At 37.8% G+C, this 19,365-nt stretch overlaps 1 protein-coding gene across 4 annotated transcripts in view; it reads left to right on the top strand.

The window, feature by feature from the left end:
• The window catches only part of TNS3 (tensin 3), a 424,477-nt gene extending 408,285 nt beyond the window's left edge, over nucleotides 1-16,192 (top strand). For all 4 annotated transcript variants that reach the window (XM_036738320.1, XM_036738321.1, XM_036738322.1 and 1 more), the window contains 4 exons: nucleotides 8,126-8,294; nucleotides 9,680-9,748; nucleotides 9,855-9,881; nucleotides 12,915-16,192. In XM_036738320.1, coding sequence (XP_036594215.1) covers nucleotides 8,126-8,294; nucleotides 9,680-9,748; nucleotides 9,855-9,881; nucleotides 12,915-13,059 — 410 coding nt within the window. In that variant the 3' untranslated portion in view covers nucleotides 13,060-16,192. The remainder of the gene's footprint in view (nucleotides 1-8,125; nucleotides 8,295-9,679; nucleotides 9,749-9,854; nucleotides 9,882-12,914) is intronic.
• Nucleotides 16,193-19,365: the final 3,173 nt, after the last annotated feature.

Genomic DNA, 19,365 nt, shown 5'->3' with positions numbered 1-19,365 from the left:
TTCTCCTGAACACACTGATCGTCCCAGAAATGAAGATTCTCTTTTCAAGGAGAGTAGGAACTGTCGGGGGCTAGCCCCCAGACCCTGGTTGGACTTCCTAGGTGGACTCTGGACATTTCAGCAGACTCTTTAGTCTAGCTGGGGGTTATGTGGGGTGGCAGCATGGGGCAGCAGAAAGAGGGCATATTTGGAGTCAACACTACCTGATTTATTTTGTTAATTCAACTTTATTTTCAGTTCTGAATTCTCTCCCTCCCCTGCCCATTTCCCTGCCCATCAGGAGCACAAGAAAAATGAAACTCATTACAGATATGTATAGTCAGGCAAAACAACTTCCCACATTAGCCATGAGAAAAAAAAGAGAAGGAAAGAAGGAAGGAAGGAGAAAAAATAAAGATGAAGGGAGAAATAGGAGGAGGATGGGGAGAGAGACAGAGACAGAGAAAGAAAGAGAATGAATGTTTCCAAGTTCATCAGTCCTTTGCCACTCTCTCAGTGAATAGCATGTTTCGTCATGAGTCCTTATCCATAATGGTTGGTCACTGTGTCAATCAGAATCACTAAGTCTTTCAAAATTGATTATCTTTGCAGTATTGCTATTATATCCTTTGCCTTTCTGGTTCTGCTAGCTTCACTTTGCACCAGTTTATACAAGTCTTCCCAGGTTTTTCTGAAACTATTCCCTTCGTCTTTTCTTACAGCACAGTAGTACTCCATCACATTCAAGGACCATAATTTCTTTATCCATTCCCCAATTGATTGGCGTCCCCTCAGTTGCCAGTTGTTGCCGCTACAAAAAGAGCTGCTATAAATATTTTTGCTCATATGAGTCTTTTTCTTTTCTCTTTGATCCCTTTGGGGTATAGACCTAGTTTAATAGCTTTTTGGGCTTAGTCCCAAATTGCTTTCCAGAATTTTTGGACTTGTTCACTGCTCTACCAACAATGCATGTACCTATTTTCCCACAGCCCCGCCATTATTTTTCATTTTTCTTTTTTCTTTTTTGTCATCTTAGCCATATCTGATGAGAGTGATCTGGTACTTTAGAGTTGTTTTAATTTGTATTTCTTTAATTATTAGTGATTTGTAGCATTTTTTCCATAAAACCATTAATAGCTTAGTTTCTTCCTCTGAAAACTGCCTATTCGTATCCTTTCTGAACATTTATGAATTGGGGAATAAATAAACCTGGTTTTGACTTTTGTCTCTGCTATGTGTACTTTGTTCTTGGGCAGGTCACTTTGACCTCTCTAGGTCTCAGTTTCCATGTATAAAGCAAGACTGTTGTACTAAATGACCTCTAAGGTTCCTTGTGCTTTTAAATGTTTCCCTATGAACCTTCTCTTAGGTAGAGACATTGACAACTCCTGGATAAAAGATGAAAGAGAATCCTGACTATCATGGCTGATCCATAGGCCTTTAAATTCAAAAGATTTACACTGTTGGCTCAGCTAACCAGGTAGGCCTCAGCCTTGTTAATTCAGAGGCTTGGGTCTGCGTAGCTTCTCTGCCAAAGCAATGTGACTGCTCTTCCAAAAATAACTATGTGTTACCTCCATTCCTACAGAAACTTTTCCTGACAGTCTATGAAGTTTCTGACATTTGATCATGACCTCAGGAATAATGATGATGATTATTGTAAATAATAATGAAGTTAACATTTAAATGGTGCCGTTAAGATTTCTAAAATGCCTTACATATGTTGTTTTATTTGAGCTGCACAGAAACCCTGGGAGGTAGCGTCTATTATTATCCCAGTTGCACAGGAGATTAAGGTTGAGGAAAGTAAAGCTAGTGAGTATCTGAGGCCAGATTCCAACTCAGCTTTTACTATTTACAAGTCCAACATTCTACCTATGCCTTATGCCACCTAATTTTCTTGTCATAGAAAGAATATTGAACTGGGAGACCTGGGTCCTAATTCTAGCTTTGCTACTAACTAACTGCGTAAACTTGGCAAGTCATTTGCCTTTTCTGGGCCTTGATTTCCTCATCTGTTTAATGACAGGGGAAGACATGACAATCTCTGTTATCTCTATAAATTTTAAGCTGATTTTTTTTAAAAAAACAAGCAGGTGTATTTCTCTCCTATTATATGTATATCTACAGCAGCCTCAACACCCTTGATTAAAGGGGTTTGATCTGGAATAGAAGTTACAGAACAACTAGTGCTACTCCTTTATTTTACAGACAGGTAGATTGAGTCCAGGTTAAGGGATTTGCCAGAGGAAATGTCCTCTTCTTTATGAATTGTCTTCCATTACACGTGTGAGGCTATTAGTACAGGTTTATGGGTCTCCTGGCTGCCAAATGTAAGTCAGGCTATTATAGGAATCAAATATAAACCCTGCCTTTTCACCTTTTCTTTGCCAGATATTCATACACCCTAAAATGTTTGGTACATAATTCTTTGGCTTTCAGATGCCTCATGATAGGGGGTCCTTTAGCAAATACAGCAAGATTGAATAACAATGAAGAATTCCTGATGTGAAAATGAAGAGTTAAAATCCAATTGAAATTGGACCATATTCTGTCTCTAGGGAAAGTATATAATGGTTTTTTTCTTCTTTTTTAAAACTCTTTTTAAGGGTACACGTAGGCATCGTTGAGTAAATGTTATTAAGCCAACGTACCCTTGTAGCCATAGGAATGATTTTTTTAAGTGAAAAACGCAAAGGTGGGAATTTGTCCTATGTGTTATATCTGAATGACATACTATTCTGAAATACATAAGCAAGGAAAGATGTTATCTTTCATTTCGTTGAGTGTTTCATTGACATGGAAAATGAGGGCAATTTTTTTCTCTTGTTCATTGAAATGTCCAGAGGCCTAGAGAGATGGAAATGAAAGTAAAGCCAAGTGGTAGTACAGAATGATTCTTATCTTCCAATCAAGAGGAAGCCTTCTTGGTGTTTTGCCAGTGAAATGAATGGTTCCCTTCAATGAAGTGAACTTTAGTTGCTGGCTGAATGTCCTGAACAGCCGTGAAATGCCCTCACCAAAAGAAGTACTACAGGCTTCTGTTTTAGCTGCAGTAAACCAAGTTAAAAGGATGAGATGAGAATTTTATAAGGCCCAATTTATATTCAGTTATTTTTCTTTTTTCTTCCCAAGAAAAGATGAAAAAAAAAAAACCAAAAACCTCTAAACATTCCCCAGGCATTGACTCAGTTAGAAAACAGAAGAGTACAGGCAGTCCTCTAATTACAAATGAGTTGTGTTCCTCAAGTTTGTTTGGAAACTCAGAATGCGTTTTCCCAGAGAAACAGTGTTATAAATGGTTCTGAGGTTCCCAAGCAGGCCCACAAAAAAGCCTATTTAGCCCCGGAATGCAGTTGACCTTTTCTACTAATGGTACTATTTCAACTAGTCCTAAATCTCCATTTTTAACACTTTATCTAGGAAAATATCATTCAGGCTCCAAAACTGAGAGCTAAGAAAAGCCTTTCCCCCAACAATAGTGACTCCCTTTGCAGTGGGTTAAATGTCTCTCTGACCATGAAGCTACATAGTAACTTGTTCACTTTGTTAAAAATCAAATTATCTATTTTATTTTTAGTTTATGAGATAAAACAAGCATTTTCATAACATAGCATAATTAAAAAAAAGATTGCCCATGAAATTGCAAATTTATTATGTACAACTTGCTATTCCTTTCAAATTTATAATAAAGTTATCTTGTAAATTCCTTTTTTCCTTTCCTCCCCCCATTCTAGAGATAGCTACCATCATACACAAATATGTGTGTGCATGCATATACATACATACATATATATATAAAAATCATTCTTATACATACTTCTATTTATCAGTTCTTTCTCTGCATGCAAATAATGTCTTCCTCCATATATACTATGTAGACAGCTAGCATAGTATATACTATGTACTTTGGATATTTATAGTAGTCAAAATGACTTATCCACTCAAAGTTGTCTTAAAACAATGTTGCTGTTACTGTATACAGTGTTCTCTTGGTTCTGCTCTGAAGACTGAAATGTCTTCATTATTTCAAACAAGTCTTTCCATGTTTTTCTAAAATCACTGAGCTCATCATTTCTTACAGCATTCCATCACAATCATAACTTGTACATTTTTTCCACGTCTTCCGCATCTGCAAAAGAAAATGTTCCCCTCCAGTCTGGTAATAAGATGACAACTCATTATTTCTGTAGTTTTTAAGTTTAGAACACTCTCCCCCACAACAACCTAGTGAAATAGAAGAATCATTATTCCCATTTTATTCCTGAGGAAACTCTCACCAGTGGGAGAGGTTGGTATTGGAGCATCTCATTGGGAGCTGGAAGGGCGTTTAGAGATAATGTAGTCACAGAATCCCAGAGGCTCACTAGTCCAACTCATTCCTGAATTAAAATCTCCCCTGCAGTTTTCTTGGGAAGTGGTCATCCAGGCTGTATTTGAAGATGTCTGATGAAGGGAAGCCTACTACCTCCTGCAGCAGCCCGTGTTACTTTTGAATAATTCTTATTATCAAGAATTATTTTCTCTTACATCAAGACCAAATCTGCCTCTTTTCCATTACTTGCTCCTGGTTTTGTCATCCAGGTCCAAATTTTGTGTTGCTATTCAGTCATTTCATTCATGTCTGATTCTTTGTGACCCCATTTGGGGTTTTCTTGGCAAAGATACTGGTAGTGTTTGCCATTTCCCTCTCCAGTTCATTTTATAGATGAGGAAACTAAGGCAAACAAGTTTAAGTGATAACCAGAATAAGTCGAATCCTCCTTCCATATGACAGCTAGCATTTTTCACATAAGATTTCTCTTCTCTCATCCAGACTAAACAAAACCAGTTCCTTTAGCCAGTCTTCACATGTCATGGTCACACCCATCCTGGTTTCTCTTCTCTGGATATTCTCCAGCTTACCACCACCTTTCATAAAATATTGTCTCCTGAACTTAGCCCCAGACGCCCCAGATGTGATCTGATGATTACTCCGTCATCCCATGGGTTAGCCATCCCTCCTGGATTTGTGTCATCTGCAAATTTGACGAGTCTTTCTCTAAACCACTGATAACAGTGTTAAACAGCACAGGACCAGGCACAGATCCCTGGGCAAGACCACTACTGCTGTTATGTTGAATCATTTCAGTCCTGTCCATCTCTTTGGGCATTCTGGGATTTTTCTTGGCAAAGATACCGGAGTGGTTTACCATTTCCTTTTCCAACTCATTTTACAGATGAGGAAAACAGGATTAAGTGACTTGCCCAGGGTCACACAGCTAGGAAGTGTCTAATGCCAGATTTGAACCCAGTTCTTTCTGACTCCAGACCTAGGTCTCTATCCACTGAGCTACCTAGCTGCCCAAGATCGCTAGTGTCTTCTTTCCAAACAGGTATCAAACCCTTTAATGACCAACCACTCTTTTGGCCCAGCCACTAAATCAGTTCTGAATCTACCTAACTCTACCAGGATCTAGCTTATATTTTTCTGTCTTGTACCCAAGAAGAGAAGAAAAACTTTATTGAATGCTTTGCTAAAATCTAGGTAAATTATATCTAGAGCACTGTCGGACCAGCCATCCTGATAGCAAAGGAACGTAGGTTAGTTTGGCATGACTGGTTTTTGATAAAGCCGTAATGGTTCCTTTTCTCTTTTAATAATACTTTCTAGAGTTTTTCCATGGGTTAAAGTCAAGCTTAGTGGCCCGTATCCATTCTCATCTCTTTATCTGAAAGTAACGAAAACATTTGCCTTTCTCCAATCCTGCCCTCTTTCTACCATTTCCCATAATCTTTTTTTTCCTCTTTGTTTAGTGTTTTGCTTTCTTTCTTTCTTTTTGGTCAAGACCTGTTATTTCATTGGTGATTGGAACTCTCTTTGAGCCAACTCCCTCTACAGATATAGAAGGCAACTATTCTGCAAATGAAAGTTTTAGAGAATTGTTGGTGTGTGAGGAGGAGCGAGGACAATGAGAGATTAAGTGACTTGTCTGGGATCATACAGCTATTATGTGTCAAGAGGCTGGACTTTGAATGACCAGATCTTCCTGACCTGAGGCCAGTTCTCCATCTACGATGCTGTGCAGTACCTCTTTCCATGACAATGATGTAGCACTCAACATATATCTACCAGATTACCAGATCATCAGTCTATCTCACCCCCTTATTTTGTACATGAGGAATCAGAGACCTATAGAGGATGCCAGAGATTAGACTTGATTAAACTATATTCTCCAAGGCTTCAAACTCTTTCCACTGTTCCACATTAAAAGAATTTGTTATTCTTTGTTATAAGAGATGGATCTATGGGAGAGAAAAGGGAGAAGGGATTGAGGGGGAAATTTAGGCATTTAAAAACAAAATATATTAATAACAATTTATTTTTGGAAAATGAATATACCTCTTATAGTTCCTTATCAGCATAAAAATAACCTGCCTATACCTCTATATCTTCACAAATGAAAGTGCAGCTTTAAAAGATCAGTATCTTTCTATGAATTCAGAATTAGGAAACAAAGTTCAGCTGCCCCATTCTAGGGGTTGGGCTCAGACTCCAGAGCTATAGTCTCAAAGCCCCTTGCCACTTATTTACTTGTATGGGGCATTCATAAGTTGAGTATTAATTATCATAGTTTCTTTCCTTAAGGGGGTTTCACAAATGACATTCCTCCTATATTCTATATTGCCTTAAGTTATTTTTTATTGTATGAATTTTCATATTGATCAGGTTGACTGATAAAGTTAATGACCTAGGGTTATTTTCAAATGAGGCAGATGTGAAAATTTACACCATCTTTTTGCCACTGAGATCAATTAGTCTGTTAGCATAGTAAGTGCTTCATCAGTGATTATTGGTTGATCTCAGCTTTATTCTAGATTATTCCCCTTCACACATTGCATTCCAGCAAAACTGGATGACAGATTGTTTCCTGACCTCAAAGTTTCTTCAGCTCCCTGTAGGTATTCTCACCAGTTATTCCCTCTGTCTAGAATGTGCCTTTGCCTTTCACAATATTTATTTCTATTCAAGACCCAGCTCAGGTGCCATTATCTCCCTAAAGTATTCTCTTATCTTCTTAGTCACTACTGTTCTCTCTCTCTCTCATCATATTAAGATATAGTCTCTTTCATATGTATGTGTATTATATCATTCCAGTACAAGTCTTTCCATCAGATTCAAATTCAGCCTCTGATTCCTACAATCTGTATTAAAATGAATTAGTTATTTAACATCTCTGAACTTCAGTTTCCTTAGGTATAAATTGGGGATAATAAAACCTGTGACACCTGCCTCAGGGGGAACTAGGAAGACTCAAATGAGATGTTAAATGCATTTTTCAAACTTCCAAGCACTATATATGCCTTTATCAGATGAGATAAATGTAAAATGCTTTACAGACTTAACAATGTTATCATCATCATCATCATCATCATCATCATTATTATTATTATTATATCTCTAGAACATAGCACTGTGCCATGCACATAGTAGGCAGTCAGTAAATATTCGCTGAATTGAGTGTTCATTGTGCAATGACATCACAGGTCTGACCATGTTACTCCCCTACTCCGAAAGCTCATGAAGCTCCCTATTACCTCTAGGATAAAATAAGAATTCCTGTTTGGCACTGAATGCCTTCTACAGCTTAGCTCCAGCCTACTTTTCAAGGTTGACCAAATTTTACTCCATTTTACACACACTCTGTTCCAGCCAAACTGGCTTATTGGGTATTTCTCATAGCTGATGCCCCAGGTCTCCTTCCTGCATGTTTCCACTCCCTCCTCCTTAGAGAATCATTAGCTTCCTTCAAAATATAATTCAAGTGGTTCCTCTAATTTGAGGCTTTTTTTGATTCCTCCCAACTGCCAGTATCTTCCTCAGTTCCTTAATCCTCTTACTCCCCAACAAAATTGCCGTGTGTGTGTATGTGTATGTATATGTATATGTATGTATTGTACTTTTAGAAAATAAGCCCCTTGAAGGCAGGACTGCCTCACTTTTTTATTTGGAATCTTTTCTGAGTGCCTTAGTATGGTTTCTGAAATGTAGTACCTCTAAATATATAATTAATGATGGCTTATTTCCTGTATAATAAAAAGTAGTATGTTGAATAAAGGCAAATAGAATGATGTTAAACTTTTTTTTGTTTTTCACTCTTGACAGCCTGCAATGTTTGGTACTTAAATTCCGTGGAAATGGAGTCACTCACAGGCTACCAAGCTGTACAGAAAGCCTTGAGCATGACACTGGTGCAAGATCCTCCTCCCATTTCTACAGTGGTCCATTTCAAAGTGTCTGCCCAAGGAATTACACTGACCGACAATCAGCGGAAGTGAGTGCCCTCTGTAGGATTTGTCTAAGTAATGATGTTATCCTAGCTTGCTTTCTCTGTCCATGTCTGGGTGATGCTATTGATTCAAAAATTCCTTATAGTTGTTGGTAGTTTTCAAATTTAGCAAGATCCCAACCTTTCCTTTCCTTTTCTTGTTAAAATAAAATCTCATTCTGAAAGCTCTTTTCAATCATTTTTGTACAATTTCATAGAGAGGGGCAGTATAAGATAGTGGATGCAGATCTGACCAAGAAGCCTGGGTGTAACTTCCATTTCTGACACATAATGCCATGTGACTCTGAGCATGTCACTGAAGCTACCAGGGTTCTAGGCAACTCTCTAAGACTATATGTTGCAGACAGGGTGCCAACCTACATTGGTAGAGGGGAGTTTCCTCACCTGGGAACTCTCTGTACCAATAACATCATAAAGCCATTTCCTCTCCCTTCAAAAATATGGAAGTGCGTGCCAGGCATATTATTCTGATAGTTTTATCAGGCAACTGTCAAGTACAGTAGAGGGGTTACTTACATGCCTTACTCACCTCTTTAATAACAGTCTTGTTTTAATTACTTGCTTTTTACAGTAGTAGCATTTTATCTTCTGTGGCTTTGGCACACACACACATCCCTGAAGCCTTGGAAATATAATCATATCATCTAGGTCAGGGGTGGGAAACCTGTGGCCTCGAGGCCACATGTGGCCCTCTAGGTCCTCAAATGCAGCCCTTTCTAAACTTCACAGAACAAATTGAGGCTGCAGGTTCCCCATCCCTGACTAGGTGATCGGTCATGATGCGGACAAGGTCTGTGCCTTGGAACACTTTTCCTGTTGTGATTGTGTAGCAAGATCTATTTTTCTCTGACTATAATTTTTTTAACCTTTGGTCCAAAGTAATGGCCTTCCTTACATGTATACCAATGTGACTTTGTGTGTTTGTGGCTTTAAAAAAATCATTTCCTTAAAATATAAAGATTCCTTTGAATTCTATGACTATGTTCCAGAGTAACAACACAAGCTACAAGTACAACGGGCCTACTCTTCATCTGTTCCTTTAAGGAAATAAATAAAACAAGGAAGTAATAGTAGAAGAGTCATCATAGGATTTAAGGAACTTTGGAGATCATTTAATCCAAAACTCTAATTTTGCAGAGACGGGAGGCACAACTCAGGGAGATGAAGCGAATTGCCCGGTTGCGCGTAGATAGAAGAACAAGCCAAGCTGAAATTTATGTCTGTTGCCACAAAATTCAGTGTCCTTTTATCCTTTCAAGATCCACTACTTAGTGCCCCCATTCACACTAACAATCATCACCACACCTCAGTCTTAAAAGAGAAATGCTGAAAACCTTGATTTTTCTCCCTCCCTTCCATTTTTTTAACAGACTTTTCTTCCGAAGACATTATCCAGTGAACACCGTCATTTTCTGTGCTTTGGATCCACAGGACAGGAAGTAAGGCATTTTCTCTTGTTAATAAATGTGTCTATCTTTCATTTTGCCATGAAAACATAAACAGAACTAATGCTTTCATTTTGTTTCCTCTTTCATGTACAACAAGGTGGATCAAAGATGGCCCGTCGGCAAAGTAAGTTGCCCATCATTATCTGGATTCCTTTGTGTTAAAGTATAGACTCTTTTAGCTTGGAATCGCTACATTGACTTGAACTTCTGTCCCAGTTTCCACAGATGATCACTTAGCATGATTTTTCTGAATTGTTAAAGTGCCCAACAGACGATGCCAGACCACCCTGATTCTTGTTAGAAACATGTAGCTTCTTCCTTGTTTTTAAGGACAAGAACTAAATTACAAGAGTCCCAAAATTTTAGAATTGGTCTCAATATCCATCCAGTCAAACCTGACCCAACAAGTGGTAGTTTAGCCTTTGCTTGACAGCCTGCAACGAGGGTTAACCCATGTCACTTTGAATAGCACTAATTGTTGGGAAAATTTCCCTTACGTCAAGCCTAAATTTGCTTTTTTTGCATACTTTATCCATTGTTTATGGTTCCATCTTCTGAGGCCCAATAGAACAAGTCTAATCCTTTTGCCACAGAACAACCCTTCAATTATGTTGACAGAGTATGTTTTGTATTTAGAAGAAGGCTTAATAATGGGCAAAGATGCTCATGACCTCTCTCTTCTTTGTGTGCTGAGAGTAATATAACATACTTATATTTGGCCTGAAAAAGGAAATTGTCAACCAACATTAATTAAAGTAAAAGAGATTATACATCATTATTATATTTTCTAAGGTGCCTTTTATTAAAAATAGGAATAGTTTTGAGGTCGGTGGAGCTCAGTGAAGGGGCTGTGAATTTCCTAACTCAAGTAGGAAAGACCTTTCTATCTTGCTGTTAGAACTTTATATCTGAGTATCTAAAGACTATCTCATAAATTAGAATATGTAATTCTAGAGAAAGATCATTACATGTCTCATGCCTGGCTCCAGCCATTAGGTCTTTTAGTCAATTTGTGAGTATTCTTCAGTGAATAAATAGTATGTGCATAACAGTCATCTAGATATTGGGTAAAATACAAAAGAAATACAAAATATAGTCCCCGCTCTCAATTTTTTTTTATTATCTTTGGCTTAAACTATGGTTATTGATGAATATTCCCTGCCTTGGAATCCTTGGTTGTTCACCTTTGATAAAGCTAGCATCCTTCCAACTGAAAAAAAGTAACACAAAGTCATAGATCTAGAGCTGTTTGAATTTCAGAGACCTTCTAGGTCAACCTTCTCATTTTACAGATGATGAAACTGAGGTACATGAAGGCTCTTTGACTCATCCAAGGTTACATAGATAGTAAGCAGCAGAGGGAGTATTTGAACTCAGGTCTTCTGACTCCAGAACCACCATTTATCCACATTTAGTATAGACAGTGACTTCAGCTCCTTGAAGAAAATAATTAAATGCTACTCTTTGTTTTAAAAGTTTATGGAGGTGGGTGGCGGAGGGGGTTTCCAAAAGTTCTAATGAAGTTTTAAGCTATAGCCTTACACAGCTTAAAATTTCACTTAGACTTTTGGAACACCCTGTCTAGAGTCTGTAATTTAAGAATACGAAAGTAAGGAGAAAACAAACTTTATTTCCTTGAAGGAACAGAAGAAGAGTAGGCCCATTGTACTTGTAGCTTGTGTTATTACTCTGGAAGATAGTAATAGAATTCAAAGGAACCTTTATATTGTAAGGAAATGATTTTTAGAAAGACAAACACACAGTCACATTGGTATACGTGTAAGGAAGACCATTACTTTGGAACAAAGGTTAAAAAAAATTACAGTAAGAGAAAAAAATAAATCTTGTTACACAATTACAACAGGAAAAGTACAGACATGTTTTTGAAAGGTCTACAATGTTTCTTATGTGTGAACCATGCCGATTTTCAAATTTCAAATATAATTTTAGTAAGACAATTTGGAGTAGAGCAGAGATTCTCTTAACGTGCATGTGTGTACACGTGTGTGTATAAGAGAGACAGAAAGAGACATGGGGGGGGAGAGAGAGGGAGAGAGAGAGAGAGAGAGAGAGAGAGAGAGAGAGAGAGAGAGAGAGAGAGAGAGAGAGAGAGAGAGAGAGAGAGATGGACCCCTCTGGCAGTCTGGTGAAGCCTATGGACCCTATCTCACAATGATGCTTTTAAATGCATGAAATGAAATGTATTAAACTAATAAAGATTACAAGGGAAAATTATAACAACATATAATTATTAAAGCATTTTTAAAAACAAGTTCATGATAAAAATCCCCTGGTGTAGCGGTTAGTTACAAGGCTTAGACTCAGAAATACCTGTGTTCAAATACTCAAGACACTTACTACTTGTGAGATCCCAGGTTGAACTTCTTAAGCTCTTGGAACCTTAGTTCGCTCTTCTGTGAGATGGGAATGATGATAACTACTTTACAGAGCTCTTATAAGGATAAAACATATGTTAAAGCACTTTGTAAATCTTAAAGATATATAGACATCTATCTGTCTGTCTGTCTATCTATCTATCTATCTATCTATCTATCTATCTATCTATCTATCTTTCTCACTATCATCTTTACAAAACACTGTCATCTTTCCTCCACAGTCTGAAGGTGTTTTGTATTTTAGAAATAGTCAGGATCTGAGTTCAGTCTTCACTAATGATGGTAATAAGTGCAGCAGATAGAGACCTGAGCCTAGAGTTAGGAAGAGTTAAGTTTGAGTCCAGTCATACATACTCACTAGCTATGTGACCCTGGGCAAGTCACTTAAATTCTGCCTCAGTTTCCTCATCTTGTAAAGTAATAATAGCAACTACCTCCCAGGGTCAAATGAAATAATATTTGTAAAGAGCTTAGCACAGTGCCTGGCACGTAGTCGGCCCCATATAAAAGTTAGTAATGATGAGGAAAATGATGATGCCACTTCTCTTTATATAAAAAATGACCTATGTCCTAGCAAATAAAGCAGGTTAGGTCATCACAGACGTGTCTTGTTAGACACCGTCATAATGAGCAGATGCTTTCTAGTTGTGACGTGATTGAAGTAAATGACAAGGGAAAAATAGTACGTGGATGTTTGCACAGGGTGACTATGTGGTTGTGTGTAGGTGTTGCCCATTTAATTCTTTAATTGCCTTTTCCAGAGTATTTGGATTCGTTGCAAGAAAACAAGGGAGCGCTACGGACAATGTGTGCCACCTGTTTGCGGAACATGATCCTGAGCAGCCTGCCAGTGCCATTGTGAACTTTGTATCAAAGGTCATGATTGGTTCACCCAAAAAGATCTGAAACCTCCCTGACAGACTGACTCTCCTTTAGACTTTGGTGCAAGTAGGGAGGGATGGCATCCTTTTGAACAATTCACTCAAATGTACTGGTCCCAAAAAGAAAAATGGGACCTTCTACCTGTTGTATTTTTTTCTTCTTCTTCCTTCCTTGCTTTTTTTTTCTCTTATTTTAAAAGGAAGACTTCAAAATTCCTTGGCCTTCATCAAGAGAAAATTTTTGTTTCTTGAAACATCTTCACAGCCAAGTGCCAAGTTCTACGTTAAAAAAAACCAACTGTCTGGAGCATCTGTACCTATCCAGAAAGTCTGCTTTGGAGATAAACTTTGAAAGAGAAAAGCTCATGTACTCTTCTTCAACTTCCCCAATATCTCTTGGGTGAACAGTGGAATGATTGCCTGGTGACTCACTATATCACATGGATTTTATGAGATTTAATACATAATAGAACTGCTTGCATGGCCTTATGGAGACACTTGTCCTTTTTGCATCCACGGTAGCTGTGACCCTCACGAAGTGATGTTCTTTCAGAGGATAATGGGCCTCTTGTACAATCGTTTGCTCTTCCCTTCGTCTTTCCATAACCAAGACTAGAGTTGAACTGAGAAGGGGAAAGTATGTCTGATGAAGGTTAGCGTAGGTTGATTTTTTTTTTCAGGGACCACGAAGACAGACAGAGGTGTAGGGATATCGAGATTGTAAGGTCTAAATCTGGGAATGATTGAGATCATTGTGCTTTATGAAAAGTTAGAGATGTCATTTTAAAAAATTGTATGGTGAAGGCTTGATGTATTCTGTTCACTTAAGATAAATATATTTTGTATGAAGAGTCAAGCAAGAAAGAAACCATTTAAAATAATAGCGGGATAAAAATGAGGGAAAAGCAAAAAAAATGATTTTATATAATTTATATTTTTGCCTACGCCAGATTATTTATAGTAGAAATTTGATATTGCTATATTGTATGAGTACTCTTTACTAGACACCTTGTTGAGCTTTGCATTTCTTGTGTTATTGTATCTAAGTATATTCTGTTGCATGTGCCTTGCTTAGAAAGTATGTCAATATTTTCTTACGGTGTTGTTATAGCACATCCTGTATTTTGGAAATACTGTTTTAACAGAAAATCTTTTTGCATATTTGGATTTGTTTCACAATATTTTCTTCATCAACTTCTTTATGGTTTTATGCATAAATTTTTTTATTGTGGATAGAATCAACTAGAAGGGAAAAAGAAAGTTATTTTGTTAAACTCTTGCCTTGGTATCTGCTTGTTATTTTGGATGTCATTTGTAAGGATGGAAACAAGATGACATATAGGGCACCTTGTGCCTTTATAAGCTCTCGTACGGATCTTGTCACGCTGCTAAGTGGTTTTGCTTTGTATTATAGTCAGTGTCCTGAGTGTGGCATCTTAAGAATGAAGGTAAGAAAAGGGATGATCCTTGAAAATATAAACGTTTTTTGTTGTCATATTAGCTGCTGTATTATATGGGCAAATACGTCCTTGTGTATATTTCTATATCTACATGGTTTTCCCTGCAAATCTGTCATTGGTGAAGTTCTGCTGGGACCAATGATCCGGGACTTTGCCTGGTTGATGAAACATTAATTTTCTCCTCTGTTGTGCACAAGGTGCTGAATAAATGTTCAGAGACCCTACGTATCCCGCATTAAAAGTTTTCCTTAATAGTAATATCCTCTTATCCTTTCCAAGGTCAGATATCAGTGCTTATTTTATGCAAGAATCATAGTGACCAACTTAGGCTTTGAAAATTTACTCTTATAAAGAGATTGTTCTAATGCATGGGTCAGGGCAGCAAAAGGCAGGGAAGAAGATGGCAGTTCAAATGTAATTGGAATTGACCATTGCGGTGGACAGTGTATATAAAGCTAACCGGTAGATCACTTCTTGCTCCAGTTGACACGACAAAGGCCAGGGCCTCATTTCTGTGCCAAATGCTTTATGATTCTGTTACACATTTACTCATTATGTAGTATTTGCATTGCCATTTAAAGAGTCTGCTTGGGCATTTCGGAGATCCCATGTGCCTTAAGAACAACCAATCAGGCAGAATTTTAACTCCTAAACCACTTCTAAGGAGTGTCCGGTCTAACAGTGTTTCATTTCATCAGAAGTTTGGGAAAACTAAATGGTTGAGAGGGCTTAACTTACTGGATCTTCCAAGAGTATTACTCTCATGGAAAGGCTGTCCCCACAAAAGGAGAAGAAGAAAAAAGTTTGTGTAGGACTTAAATCAGGTTCGAATAATCATTCTTTTTGAAGAGAAGGCCATGGAATTGGGGCCCCTCCTTTCTTGCTGTAAACAATGACTTGGAGTTTTCAAGGTATTGTCACAGCATTTCATTCATGCCCACATTCAGGGAGGACTCCAGAGCCTGAGGTTGCCTTTTTTTTTTTTTTTAAAGATCATTTACTGGCATGCTTATTTTTGTTTTTATTTTTTGCTCTTTTAAAATTTTTGTTCTGTGTTAAAAAGAGCATCAGGGAAAATCCACTGGGAGCTTGACTCTTCTTAGCAAGAAAAATAGGGTCCATTTTTATGGTTCTAAGGAGAGCTCTCACAGTGTGTTTCTCTTATGATAAGTTACCACATATATTAGAAATGTATGAAATAATTTTACATACTCAAAAGAAAAACTGTAAGGTATACTCAGTAGTAAATAGCATATCCAGTCACACAGCATTCTTTTTGTGATAAATGTGCAAACTGTTAACACAACATGCTTTCCCCCAGGATGTTTCAAGATGTGTATATGCAGTACTGAAAAGAAAGACTGGTGAACTCATATTAGCTTTTTGCCACATGTATTTGTAGCCAGGCGCCTATTAACCTGCTTGTTAAATTGTATTGCTGTAATCCTTCAGTGTTATAATACGGACATGCTAAAAAGCCATGCTTAATTAAATGGTGCCAGTGTATCCTTTATATCATTGACATGTTAACATTGCCTTCTCTGCCTTATCTATTAGTAGATATTTACCTTTGCTCCATACTGTAAAAAAAATATTCAGTATGTAAATGAATGTCCTATAAATTCTTTGTATAGTCGATTTCTCTGCTTTTTAAATATCACTTCTATTCAGAGTATAATAAAATTATGAATTTGTTAAGTCTCTGTCATTAGAATTATAGTAGTCTATGGCGGGGGGGGGGGGGTGCAGCTAGGTGGTACAGTGAGTAGAGTGCTGGGCCTGAAATCAGGAAGACTCATCTTCCTGAGTTCAAATCTGGCCTCCAACACTTATCAGCTGGGTGACCCTGGGCAAGTCACCTAAACCTGTTTGCTTCAGTTTCCTCCTGTAAAATGAGCTGGGGAAGGAAGTGGCAAACCACTCCAATATCTTCACCAAGAAAAATCCCAAACAGGGTCATGAAGAGTTGTACAGGACTTAAAACTGACGAAACAACAACAAAAGTCTCTTTTGAGAATGAATTTGGGTCTTGATGGTGTTGGGTGGTGGCACCCTGTAAATATCCTTTAGGATTTTTTTTGAGGAAGTAAAGAATGGAGGTGGGACGAGACAAGGTCCTAAGGATGATGCTTAAAAAGAAATCTGTTCAGAGAACGGAAAGTTCTTCAAAGAAGTCAAGGGAAAGGAGAATGGGAGCAAAAACCAAGCAAATTAAAATCCTTTCTTAACTTTCTATGATAGGAGGCAGCACTTGGCTGTCTCATCCTCTGGAAACAAATTTCTTGTCATGCTGTAGTCAGCATATGGGAGAAAGTGATCTTTATGGTCAGATGGAACAGCTACCTTCCCTTCTGCTCTTCCTTCGTATCACAGTCATGTAACACAAGCAATCTCCTTTACCCCAGAAATTAAACCATATCAGCCCAAAGATAACTTTTTTATGATTTTCCCCTCATATCTAAAGTTGAATGAAGTCAGCATGGGAGTTAATAGGAAAAAGCTCCAGTTCTGATTTAGCCGGTGACTTGGGTGTAATTGTGACCGTCTCTGGCAGTTTCTAGGAGACGTCGTGAAGTACTGGAAAAACCCCTGGATTTGGACTAGGACAACCTGGGTTCAGACCCTCACTGTACCACTAGTGCCTAAATTCATACTTATAAAGTATGTACACCTTGTGCCTTGATTTCTTCATCTGTAAAATGACACAGGTGAATAAAATAATCTCTAAATTCTCTTTCAGCTTGAAACATTATTTCCAATAAAATCAAGGTGGGATGGGGATAAGGGTGGCAGAAGGTATTTACAATGTGTAGTGTTACCATCTTATGAAGGGAATTTAAATTTTGATTCCCATGAATTAGTTACAACGAAATAAGACCTTTCTCCCCCCCCCCCCCCCACCTCAGAGTGGCTTAGGAGGATCCTTGATCTCTCACTAGTCATGTAAAAATGGATATTTTTCACTTCAGGTGCATTTTGAGGGTCACCTTGGTATTTCTTTACATTTGAGAACCACAAAGTAAAAAGGACAATTTGTTAAAGAAAAACTGAGTATATCAAATTTGCATTTGAATTTCTTTTTTCAGGGCATTTTAGTTTGTTTACTTCAAGGATCACTGTGGAGAAATCTTGTTGCCTTTAATGGTTAAGTCCTAGGGAGTTGTCTGAGGTACATTAAGATTAAATATCTTCTCCAGGGTCACACGGCATCAGAGGCAGGATTTGAACCCAGGTCACAGAATCACAGATTTAGAATCCAAAGAGACCTTAAAGACCATCTAGTCCATTCTAACATTTTTTATCCAGTCAAAACTCTTAACATATCCCAATGGAGGGGCATATGTTAAAATCAATTCATCAAGGACTTCTGAAAATATTAGAGACCAAATTTTTTGTCTTTTTATTCAATTAATCAAATAACGTATTTATTAACTAATGGTGAATGGGGAAGTAATGGATGGTAGGAAAAGAGGAAGTAGATTTGCATTCATTCTGTGGGCCAATAAATATTTGTTAATCCCCACTTTTATGAACTCTCTTAACTCTATCTTTGGAACATAGAGAAGCCCCTTGAAACTCAGGCACTTGACCACTTCCATTGGTTCAGAGATTAAATGATTAATTTTGTGGCACTTGAGACAGAAGGGGTATCCATGGCTGTCATTGAGTAGGAGCGTGGAATTTTCATTTGAGATCTGTTGGGATGGAATGGTTGGGCAACTTCCCAGTTATTACTGTCAGATTATCTCAGTATAGCTAAATATTTTTTCCCCGTGAATTTCAGAACATTGCTTCAACAGATATTTTGAAAGTATGTGCCAGTTACCCATTCTCCTCTCTGGTAAGTGCTAATAATTAATTTACCAATGGTATTCTCTTTCCTCCCTTGAAACTGACTCTCCTGGACTATTCCTAGACTTTAATTTTAGTCCTTTCATGTTCTAAGGGCTTTCACTTCTGTTTTTCTCCTCTTGCTTCCCTGGAGTATCAGTTATAACTCTGACTTCTGTGGAATTTGAATGCCTGGGTTAGGACAAAGAACCACAGGAAATTTTGCTTGTCAGTTTATAGAGTAATGGATTATCTGTATTACTGTGTGGGAGTTTCCTACCCTCGGAATTTTTCTGGGAGTTTCTAGTTTTTACAGCCCTCCTTTCTTTTGCCTGTCACAGCATCTATAAGACTTTAATGATAAGAGGGTTGTATCTTAAGGGGACTATTGTAAAGAAGACTGGTTCTTTACCCTGTCCTTAATTATTGGAGGGGGAGATGGGACATGTTCAATATTATATGTGGTATATGGAAAGTAGTGGGAAAACGAGATTTGTGAGTAAGGAGACCTGTGTTGGGAGTCCCAGTTCAGACACTTAACTAGCCATATCCACCTTCAACAGAATGTCTTTTCTGATCTCCTCCTACATTCCCCCACTTTTCCTGTCCTGATGGTGCTTTCTCTCTCTTTACATTGTATTTACCTTGCATTCATGTTTGCATATTGTTCTCTTCCTTAGAATGTAAGGTCCTTGAGGACAAGGATCTTGCTTTTACCTTTCTTTGCAACCCAGTTCTTAGCCCATCTCCTGGTACAAAGTAAGCCTCCAATTAATTAATGCTTGTTGACTGGACCAATCATGGGGAAATAAGTTATACTTTTTGAACCTCGTTTTCCTCATCCATCATAATGATAATAACAGTTGTACTACTCCCTTCACTCAATTGTTTTGAAGAAAGTGATCTAAAAACTTCAAAATGCTAAAAGAAGTGAAATAGGGTAATTAATAATAGTCATGTTTACTAAGTACCTACTGTGTGGCAGGCATTGGGCTAAGGGCTAGGGATACCTAAAGAGGCAAAAGACAGCCTTGCCCTCA

The sequence above is a fragment of the Trichosurus vulpecula genome, chromosome 9 (genome assembly GCF_011100635.1).
Source record: "Trichosurus vulpecula isolate mTriVul1 chromosome 9, mTriVul1.pri, whole genome shotgun sequence".
Lineage (NCBI taxonomy): Eukaryota > Metazoa > Chordata > Mammalia > Diprotodontia > Phalangeridae > Trichosurus > Trichosurus vulpecula.
The sequence above is the reverse complement of the archived record's forward strand: the minus strand, read 5'-3'. Positions and strand labels throughout refer to the sequence as shown.